The following is an 11,365-nucleotide window of genomic DNA, read 5'->3' on the forward strand; positions in this document are numbered from 1 at the left end:
CTCCGACTTGTCTCCCTCTTTGTCTTGGCCCTTAAGCTCGGTTTTCAAAAGCTGCAGCCAGGGATTATGGTTTGTAGCCTCAACCCCCGCCGTAGAAGGGTGACAGCTCCAGTAGAGGGAGCATAAAGCAGGACTGGGAACACGGGGCCCTGGGGGCGGGGGCGGAGGGTGGTTGAAACCCTCAGTGCAGCTACGGCCTGACACCTTGCCCGACAGAAGCAGTTGCAGCCACTGGGGTGAGTTCATTGAATGTTTGCCCAGACACAGCTGACGTCATACATAGCCAAATGGCCCCTGGCAGAAAAAGGTCCCCACCCCTGCTCTAAAGTGTGTGTGTGTGTGTGTGTGTGTGTGTGTGTGCACGCATGCGCGCAGGGTGTGTGTGGGGGGGGGGGGGAGTATCTGATCTATTCCCTCTTCCTGAAGAAATTGCTTTTTGAAGGAGGAAGACTTTCATCTAAGGCTGTGACTAGTAGGGGGGGAATATGACACACACACCCCTCGCCCCGGCACGTGCGTAGCTCTTTCCTGGGGAAACAACTGCTCACATCTTCACCCCGAGCTGGTCGAGAAGATGGGCTGCAGCCTCTCTAAAGTGGTTCCGTTTAGTGAGTTTTGACTTCTTAGGCATTGGGGCTGTTCGCCCCTCTATCGGCTGTTCGAACCCACCAGGCACTCGCTCCGGGGGACAGGAGGGTGGGGGGAGGAAGAGGCCGCTGCCCCTGTAAGGACGGACTGAGTCTTGGAAACCCTGGAGAGTGGCCCTGCGAGTCAGAACCAACTTGATGGCAGTGGGTTTGCTTTTTATAACAAAACTTGCAGAAAGGACTCCTGGTGGTTCAGTGGTCATGCCCCAGGCTGCTAACCAGAAGGTCAGCTGTTCAAACACACCAGCCGGATGAAATGCTTCTGCAAAGATTATAGTCTAGGGAAGCTTATGGGATGGTTCTAATGTGGCCTACACACTCACTGTCAGTTTCAGAGTCAGCTTGATTGCTCCCGGCAGTATTACTCTGAAACCAAGCCTTTGCGTTTTATACATGTCAAGCACATGAGTCTAATTCCTCCTTCCGTTGGGAAGGGAGGGGGTGCTATTCCTTTCATACATCGCTATGCTAGGCACCCGTATTCTGTATCCACGTTATCTTATGATTTCCCTGGGACTTCTTGTCTGACTGTAGAACAAAGCTGAGGTATAGCAAACAAAGTTGCAGGCGATACTTTGATAAAAATAGATAGGTTTGGGGTCTAAGTAGAAAAGCAAACCAGCGTGTCCACGGAGCTGATGAAGCAATCTGGGGAGTCGAGAATCCTCTGGGCGGTGACGCCGCCTCTTCAGAGTGGGCGCGCTTCCTATTTATTCTAGATCACCCTTGTTATCTGGACCGTGATCCGCATCGGACCGAATGGCTGCGACAGCTTGGAGTTCCACGAAAGTGGCCTGCTCCGGTTCAAGCAAGTCTCAGACATGGGCGTTATCCATCCTCTCTACAGGAGCACCGTGGGAGGGAGGCGGAATGAAAACTTGGTCATCACTGGCAACAACCAGCCTGTAAGTGACCGCGTGAGGTGAAGCGCAGTGTGAGGGAGGGAGAAATTAGCGTCTGGGAAAGCCCAGAGAGTGTCGCTAGGACTTAGAATCAACTTGGTGGCGGCGGGTGTGATTTATTTTTATCTGAAAGATGAGAGTTGGTTTTCAGAAATGGATCTTTCCCTATTTTCCCTGTGGAGAAATTTGATTACAAAACAAAACATTTAAGAGTGTAGTTGGAATGGTCGGCTACTCAAGCGAGATTCTCTCGGAACTGTCTCGAGTTTGGTCGAGGGTGGCATTTTTGACGGCACGTGTATAAGAGTACACCGTTGACTCTTCTTATCTTGGTGCTAAACGCCAGTCATCTGGAGCCGGCTCCTACTCGGGTCCCCGCCCCCAGGCGGGCCGGAGGACAGCTGTGCTTTCTAGAACTGATCTCCAGCACTTGGGGTGAGCTCAACTCACTCCCAATTCTTCCTCCAGTTAGTAGTCAAGGACCTTAACTGTCGTACCCCCCCCACCCCCCACCCACGGACTGCACCTTCACACAGAGTCGAGCTGCCCGGTCAGTACGTGGCAGCAGCCGGCCTCAGCTCTCAGGCAGAGGGCCGCCAACCTTGCCGTCAGCAGCCCAGGGGCTTAACCCACCGCACCACCAGGACTCCTTACCTTCATATTCAGAAGCCGTCTGTCAAGCCCCACCCCAAGTTGAAGACCCTGTGTTTTCTGAGATTCCGGCTGAAAATAGGCCAGTCTAGGCATCAGTATCCATGCTCAAGTGGCTGCGATAACATAGCATTCAACTGAACCAAAGCGCAAAGAAGTAGTCAGTCTCACATTTGGGGCTCTATGTCCTGTGACTGCGTTCTTCTGCAGAGCAGTGTAAGCAAGCAGGCATCTGAGCCTTCATTTAAAGAACTCTTGTCCCTAGAGTGGAGAGGTGACAGAGGATGATCTGATGGGGACGGAGTCGTTGTGCAAACACCATGCTGGCAGACCCCGGATGATGAACAAATTCTGTTCCTAAGTCCGCCTTTAAGAGGATTTTGTACATAAGCTGGAACCGTTAGGTATAGTTCATATCTAACATCAATCAAATATTTATCTTAGCATATAATGTATGAATAAAAATGACCTTTCCACCCATTTTCGGAAAAAGGAACCCTTCCAGGTAAACATCTTCAACGTAATACAGTAATGATAGCATTTTGATGCGTGTGGCAAAGCAGAAGTTGTTGTTACTACTAAGCATAGTTTGTACCCCCAATTTTTAATGTAATGGCTGCTGGAAGGGGTTGGTATGTGTTTGGGCATTGCCAGACATTATGTGATGGCGCTGGACGGGCTTTGAAATTGAACTATTGTTGTAGCGTGTCTTACAATGTTCTCCCTGAGTTTGGGGTGCAGTAGTCATTGGTGACATCCTCATGACAAAGCCTTTCTCTGAAGATTGTTTTTCAGCAAGGGACGACGAAGCTCAGCGTAGAAAAGAACAGAACTTCCATTACTAGCGACACTGGGATGCAGTTTTTTGACCCAAGGACTCAAAATATTTTATTCAGCACGGACTATGAAACTCATGAATTCCACTTGCCAAGTGGAGTGAAAACTCTGAATGTCCAAAAGGCTTCTACTGAAAGGGTATGACGTATTATTGTCTTTGCCCGGCATCCGAAGACTTGAGAATTATTGTCCAAAGCCATTTATTGGGAGGGCGGTTTTATTGCCCGAGGGTGGGAGGGGGGGGGATGTAAAAGAATATATCCCAGAACAATGGGAGAGACTGATTTCCATATCTCCAAGGAGGCTTCAGAAACCCGGTGGGCAAATTCCATGATCTTTTCATCCCATTTCTACAAGCTTTTCAAAGCTCCCTCTTACATACTTGTCCCCCATAGCTCTTTGTTGAAATTCTTAGTTATCTCTGAGAAGAATTCTCCTCTGCATTTAGAAACCCTTTCAGCACTTTCATTCATTCTTTCTTTCTTTAACATCCCAGATTACCAGCAACGCTACTAGTGATTTAAACATCAAGGTGGATGGACGTGCCATTGTGCGTGGAAATGAAGGCGTATTCATAATGGGCAAAACCATTGAATTCCATATGGGTGGTGACATGGAGTTAAAGGCGGTAAGTATGCACATATCTTTCTATAAGAAGAGTTTAAGAGAACCGCAAGTACACCAATATGGGACTACAGGATGGACATGGAAATACACCCATAGAGTGCGGCCGTACATTGCACGCCCCAGGGCTCCTCAAACTGACACCCAAGGGCTCATAAATAAGGAACTTCATAATTTGGAGAGAGTGAACACCTTCGCGGTCATGAACAGCCTTTCTCCTAATGTGGATTATCCCATTTTTCCCAAATGAAGGTGAACACAGAAGAAAATTCTATCACTTCAGCTTCTTTCCATTTACCTCCTAAGTCGGTCCACCTGTTTTATAAGGCACTTGGGGGGTCGACGTAATATCAATGACTAGCTGAGAAGCAGGTGGTGCCGCGAGTTGGTGGACATACAGAACGGGCCAGACAAGCTGAGCGGTCCCTGCTGGATGTTGGCTGGGGGTGGTGGTGACGATGTTGCGCTTTCCCCAGTGCCCTGTTTTCATGCGCCTTTTCCAGTCTGAATAACTGTTGCCCTCTCCCCCCCTCCCCCACCAGGAAAGCAGCATCATCCTAAACGGCACCGTCATGGTCAGCCCGACCCGGCTGCCCAGCTCCTCGGCCGCAGACCCGCTCAGGAACGGCGACTGGGTGCGCTACAAGCTCTGTATGTGCGCGGACGGGACTCTCTTCAAAGTGCAAGTCACGGGCCAGAACATGGGCTGCCAAGTCTCAGACAACCCCTGCGGAAACACTCACTAGAGGGGCCCCACGCCCTCCACCTGTTCAGCCCTGCCCTCCAGTCTGCATGCGAGTCACCGTGGGTGTCTTACCCCCCAGAGTTTGTGATAACTCCCTGTCATTGTTTTATCTGCAGAACACTCCTGGAGCCCTGGCGACATCTCCGTATTCACAGCCCCCCACCTCCGAGAGCGCTTAACCGCTCACACGATTTCTTACATTGCCCTGAGAGGCCAAGGCTCTGAATCCCCCGCCACCCCAAACGAGAAAGATGAGACTCTGCCGCCTGAAAGATGCCAGTCTTGGGGGGAAAAACCCGGGTGGGGGGAGGGCAGGTCGCCTCTGTCCTGTAGGGTCCCCGTAAGTAGGGACTTGGCCCCAAGGTTTTTGGTAGACATAATTGTGAGAAGGGAGTCCAAAAGTGAGCATGCACCCTTTAAAGGGGTGATTTTGAGAAGGCCACTGTTCTCCGTTGAAAAGATGCAAGGGCTGCACCGCAGGGCAGACTCGCCGTCGTGCGTACCCTCCTGGCCGCTGTCGCAGAGCCGGTCCCACTTAGGGTGTTAGAAAGGCACCCTGTCGAGAAGTGTTACAGGCCGTCTTGACCATATTTAGCGCATTAACGTCAAGCCATAGTCTCCGACACACACAAATGAAGTCACTACAGAGCTCTACATAGGCAGGGTGTTACGGAACACTGAGAAGATACTCTAATCGATTGTTTACTGGAAATATGAACGCACAGTGTGGTACACATGGAAACGCAAACTCACCTTTAACCATCAACTAATCATCGGAAGAGCTGCCGCGGGCTGAGCATCGTCAGCATCCTAGGCCTTGTCCTAGGCAGGGCCTGGTGCATATCCAAAGCTCGCCTCAGTTCTGTATTAGTATCCCGGTTCTACCCATCCGAAACCTGAGGATCAGAGAAATTCACTGCAATCCCGACGTGATTCAAACAGAGGGCTTCTGGTTGTAGATAGCTTGTTCTACTCACAGTCTGCTTTGGATTTAATCATCTAAAGATCTAGAAAGAGGAACAAAAATGAAATCAAATGGTGTTAAGCCAATAAGACCAGAGCAAAGCAAGTGTGGTTATTCAAGTGAACCTGAATCAATCCCGTGCCAGGCACAGAGTGACCAATCACTGTCAGATGTTAAGTGATCTTAAGTCAGTACCTACAGGCTCTACTTTAGAGAGGCCTCCGTTTCCCAGCGGCTGGGTTTTGGCACACTGGAGTTCTCTGAATGCGTAATGGGTGTGTCAACCTGTTCGTGCCATTAGTGGGAATCCCAGAGGCCAGACACCCAGATCAAGTCTTGCTGGCCAGGAATAGCTGGCAGGTTTAATCTCTGGTGCCATACAAACCTTAGCTTTTTCAGTGTGTGCCATTCTGTGGACGCACTGGTGCTAATACAGGTGATCATACCTGTCTCGGTCATTTTTTTTTAAGTATGGGACTTTATCTCTGCTCTTAGTATCAATTTCACATTGTAATTATGGCCAATTCTCCACCAGTAATTTTAAATGTATTTCTTGTTGGACTTGAAAGAAACTCTGGTACTTACTATCAGCATACACACGGCATCGGCAGTTTGCTCTGAAAGGGCCCAAACCAAACTCACTGCCATTCAGTCAGTGCTGACTCACAGCGACCTCCCTGTGGGTTTCTGAGACCCTCACTGTCTACAGGAGTAGAAAGCCCAGGCTTTCTCCTGCGGAGCTGCTGGTGGTCTAAAACTGCTGACCATGCAGATTGCCAGGCTGCCCCACACATAACCACTCCTCCACCAGGGCGCCTGATAATGGCGACAGAAATAAATCACGGGCCCCACGCTGCGTCCAGGGAACTACTCACCGATCACTTACCAGCTGTTTCATTATCTGGCATTTCACAGTTACAGCAATGGTACATATGCATATCTCTCTCCACTGGTCTGTGCATTAGCAACACACCCTGGCAGTAGCAAACACTGGTGGGTGGTGAGAATACCACTGGCTGTGCTGCTTAAGGTTAGATATCAGCTTGGCTGCGCCATGATTCAAAGTGCTTTGGCAGTTATGTAAGGAGTAATCATCTTTCATTCTGTGATCTGAAGTGGCCAGCCGCCAATTTGTGTAGTGGCAATTTCCGCATAATGAGCAGGTGTCTGGAACCTAACCATGTTGCTAAATGAGGTGTGGGTGTCTAGCCATATTCTATCATGGTCACTTTGAACTGTGGGGAAAAGAAAATAAATCCCTAAGACTATTGGCATTCAATATTGTTCTAGTTCTCGCTGACACAAAAATGCAGTTCCTCAGAGATTGTAAAGAAGTCATTAAAATTTACCCAAATAAGGCTTGATTGCCCACCTCACATCACGAATGTCGTTCTTAAATGGGGAAAGACAAAAGAAAGAAAGTGTGAGATTGTGACTATTGATTGTTACTAGCTGCAGTGACAGTCAGAGCCCGCTTGAATAAATCCAGTGTCATTCAGCATCTGAACGACCCTCAGAATCGCTGGAGCTTTCATTTAGATGGTTTGGCATATTTTTCTATTGCACATCCATCACTTGTGTGTGCTGTGTAGATTTGTTCTAAAAGGTTCTTGAAATAGGTATTTTTACAAAAACCACAGAGCACTGTGCCAGAAAGTATTATTTATCGCGTGTAATTCATGAGAGTATTTTAGCTCCTCTTCAACGTGTCCTTGGGTTTGGGGTACATGTCCACTAAGTCTGTGTGACATGCAAGCTGATTTCCTGTCGTTACAGAAGCGATAACTAAAGGAACAGGCGTAGCACCTTAACAACACGTCATAGGCAGCCCTGATGTTTTCACTGAAAGGCAGTCCAGGAAAGTTATAGGCAAGCAGGACACAAACCAACCCTCCATTTTTCCTGTAACCACTTTTGCCTAGCAGAAGAGCTTCAGATACTCCTTCCTGCCACCAGGTGGTGCTTTTCTCAAACCTGAACCCCTGCCTTTGGCTCTGCCAGCCGCAAGTCCAAAGGAGCCCTGGTGGTGGAGTGGGTTTATGGGTCTGGCTGCTAACCCCAAGATCAGCAGTTCAAAAGCCACCAGCCGTTCTGCAGGAGAAAAATGAGGCTTTCTAATCCTGTAAAGATAGGCATCTGGAAACCCACGGGCGTAGTATGGAATCTACCCCGTGGCAGTGAGTAAACTCCACACCCCATTGTCCATGCCCCTTCACTGAGCGCTGAAGACAGGGGGAGTGGGTGAGCGAGACAGGATCCCAGGAGTGGCAGATAGGCACCTGTTGACATAGTCGCAAACCCTTTGCAACGACCAAGGGGGAGGAGTGCAAGAGAGAGTGAGTGGCTGGTGAGCAGACAAGAAAATGTCACGTGGCCTGCAGTATTTCCACACATTGACCTGTTTGCATTACTAAGAAGTTGAGCGTGCGTGCGTGCATGGTTGTGATGCTGAAAAGTAGTCATTCTAGCTAGTGTTTTTGTTGTTACGACGGTGAACACAGCCCTGAAATGCTGAGATGCGGGAGTGGAGCACAGGTGATGAATTACGCTGTCCAAAATTAATCCTGTAATCCCATTTTTGATTGCTAATTCCATCTGTAACAACTATTAATGACTTCTGTTTTAAATAAAGACCCTGCCAAACTGTTGGCTGCTCCTTTCTTCAGTGAGTTCACAGGTTCCTACTGGATCTGGATCGGGCAAACCTGGCAAATTTAAAAATATGACTTGAGAGGGGGACGTGGGCGGTGTTTATGCAGAACTTTCATGGGAAAAATGGACTTGTAAAATAGAGGGATTTCTGACAAACTCTTTGAAGCCCCTTTCTGGAGACTTCTCAGAATCCTGGAATGCACATAGAAAGGTTCAGGACCCCAGGCTGGATTATCCCTCCCTCTGGGGTTTGGGAGGCCTCTCCACAAGGACCTGGCACAGACGCCAGGTGCTGGGGCCGGGCAGGAAAGGGTGAAGGTTTGCCACAGGACAGGGTGGATGGGTGGAGCCTCAAAGACTCAGGTCTAATCCCCACCTGGCTAGAGCCAGATACAGACCTTTGAACACTCCCTGCGGACCTGAAGGTATGCCCTTGAAACTCTGTTATTAGTCAGTTCTTTCTGCATCATTAGTCATCATCAAAAATAGCCTCTTTTGCTTTTTTCCTAATTGTTTGTGTGGGGGTGTGGGGGTGGACTCCTCTTTTCTTCCCTTTTGCATGAGAATGAACTTGTCACGTCCTGCTGTACAGGTTGCATTTGTTTTCCAATGCTCTTTCCTGTCCCTCTCGCTCAACACCCTCCTCTTATTTGTAGCTGCGTTCTCGCACATCTCAGCCTGAATATGTGCACTTTGTGGTTTCATCTGGCTTAAATCTTTCTAGTTTCCTGGACTTCTGTCAGTGATTTCTTACCTCATAGATATGCTTGGATGTGTCCTTTGCTTTTTACACATGAGTGGCTTTCCATTTCAGACATGCGGTGACTTTAAATCTAGTTATGCCTCTCTGCTCTCATGGCCGGTGTATAAATCTCCTCGATTACAAGAAAGAAACAGGTCAACAAAAATCTTAGGGTTCCCCTTAAGAAAGAACATTTTCCAACCACGTTTTGCGTGAATGTGGCTGTTTGGGGGTTGATTTTACATCCGTTTGGTGTCCGAGTATGTGTCTATGTGTGTAATGGTTGCAGGTTTGAATATAGACATGAGTCCCTTTCCGATTATTCACCCCGTTTCTAGTGTTGCATGGGAAATGCACTAAGAATAAACCACTCCCCCAGGTTGTAGGGCACCTTGGCAGTTCGTACCCACATGAACCTGAGTTTAAATGCCTTTCAAATTATGGCAGAATTGACCTGTGATGCGACAAAAGTTACACAGTACAATTCACCTACCCCATAAGTGCACTCATCCCAACAAGCAGAGCTCAGTGACCCACCACCGAGCACTGAAAGAGAAGGCATGGAAACCCAGGGCCCTTACCTTCCGGGAGCCTACGGTCTCACTGGGAGTTCAAAACAGACACAGAGCAGACCCACTGCAACACGGGCTGCTCTCAGTCAAACCAGGTTACTAGTCAACCTCCAATGACTTGCCGGGAAGAGTTCCAGAAAAATAAAGACAACAGGTTTCCATTTTGAATTGCCTCAGAGGCACATAACCAACTGGTAGTGGTGCTAACCACAAGGTCGGCCGTTTGAAACGACCAGCCCCTCTGAGAGAAAAAAGATGAGTCTTTCTACTCCCATGAAGGGTTACAGTCTCAGAAACCCACGCAGACAGTGCTCTGTCTTGGAGGGTCACTGGAAGTCTGAAACGGTGACAAGAGTGAGTCATGCATCTGAAAGTTGAACACGGATTAAGGCAGACTGAAGAAAACAGCCAGTGCATTTGAACTACGGGGCTGGTGAAGCTCCTTGCAAGTCCATGGACTGCCAAGAGAACCAACACATTGGTCCCGGGAGAAGTGCAGCCAGGGTGCTTTTTCTAAGCTAGGGGGCGAGACTCACGTGCTTTGGACCTACTCTCATGAAAGATCAATCCCAAGAAAAAGATGTCACACTTGGTAGCGTCAAAGGCAGCGGAAGGGAGGAAAGGAGTCACAGGGGCTGCAACCCCGGCCTCAAACACCCCAACTGTGAGCCCCAGGAGCGGGCAGTGTGTCGTTCTGTTGTACATCGGATTGCCATTCGTCGGAACTGACTCAGTCACCCTACAACAAAGACAAGCAGACAGGAGAGCAGACAAGAAGGTCCTGAACTCAGAGGATGTTCAATGGACCATGAAAGATGTGTAGGGTTTGGACTGAAACGAGGAAGAGGCTTGTAACTTGGAATTGAGAGTGGACTAAAAAAGCTCACTCTGGCTTGAGATAAACTTGTCTAAGTTCTTTGCACACACCTTGCAGTTATTTTGCACACGTATATCATTTCAATAGAGCTAACCCAATCATGTGAAGCCTTGAACATCTACTTGAGGGATTTTTGAGATTGAAAAGGCAATAAGAATCCTTTGAGATTTTTTGAGGAGGGAACAAATTATAATGAAAACAGTCTTGTGGGAAAAAGATCCTTAATCCAGGATGGATTAAGAAGAAGGGAAGGGAAGAGGCAGACATAGGATGATGAGCTAAGCCATCCTGGTATTTCAGTCTAGTGATGAGAACTAGAAAGGTCCCCCCGGAACAGAAAAGAAAGGAGAATTTGTGGCAAACAAACATTCTTTACAGGATAATGGGATCACTTGTGCACCCAGGAACTGGTTTTTAAATGGCATTTTGTTTTATGAAAAGCAAACTTTCACTCCCGGAACTTCCCAAAGGAACCCTTTCCTAAACACGCGGCCGTTTTCATGGGCAGACGCTGGCTGGGAGACTGCCCGTGGCCTCTCAAGAAGTTTGACCAAGAGACACTTGCTGTTTCCCGGTCTCCTTATGTCTCTGTGGTTCAGAGGCCGAAGCTGCTTCTGCGAGCCCATTGATGGGTGTGTGTAGACCTGAATTGCTCAGAATCATTTGCAAAGTCACAAAAGCCACAGAACAATAACGAAACTTGGCAGTTCTTCTGGTCATTAAAAGAAGGAAGAACGAAAGTCTCTCTTGAGAGTTGAACTTTACACTCCTGTAGTAATGGGGAATTCACCGTATCGCGGATCGCAGGGGTGCAGATAAGCGGCATAGACTTTGCTCGGTACAAATGAACAGCAACGAAGCACAGAATTCTTTCATCTTGGTAGAGTCGTTTGATTCCGAAGCTGACCGATCACTGGGAAAGCAGACAGACACGGAGGTGAGATCTAAGTCTGTAAGTATTTTCTAGAAAGTCATGGAAATGCCCTCTTTAAAATGTGACCTACGTGTGATTTTTTATACATTTCTGGTGGCTACGTTTCCATGCAGGAGCTTGTAACGCCCCACATCCACTTACAGCACCAACTGGCTATTTGCCTGAACCTGAAATGGGAAAGTCGCCCGCTGCCGTGGACCAGTGTTTGCTCTCTAGGT

General features: G+C 48.4%; 1 protein-coding gene across 2 annotated transcripts in view; it reads left to right on the forward strand.

The window, feature by feature from the left end:
* SGCB (sarcoglycan beta) overlaps nucleotides 1-8,017 on the forward strand; it is a 15,870-nt gene extending 7,853 nt beyond the window's left edge. For both annotated transcript variants that reach the window (XM_075544350.1, XM_075544351.1), the window contains exons 3-6: nucleotides 1,367-1,552; nucleotides 2,984-3,175; nucleotides 3,534-3,665; nucleotides 4,204-8,017. In XM_075544350.1, coding sequence (XP_075400465.1) covers nucleotides 1,367-1,552; nucleotides 2,984-3,175; nucleotides 3,534-3,665; nucleotides 4,204-4,407 — 714 coding nt within the window. In that variant the 3' untranslated portion in view covers nucleotides 4,408-8,017. The remainder of the gene's footprint in view (nucleotides 1-1,366; nucleotides 1,553-2,983; nucleotides 3,176-3,533; nucleotides 3,666-4,203) is intronic.
* The last annotated feature ends 3,348 nt before the right edge of the window (nucleotides 8,018-11,365 follow it).

Source organism: Tenrec ecaudatus, chromosome 3, assembly GCF_050624435.1.
Source record: "Tenrec ecaudatus isolate mTenEca1 chromosome 3, mTenEca1.hap1, whole genome shotgun sequence".
Lineage (NCBI taxonomy): Eukaryota > Metazoa > Chordata > Mammalia > Afrosoricida > Tenrecidae > Tenrec > Tenrec ecaudatus.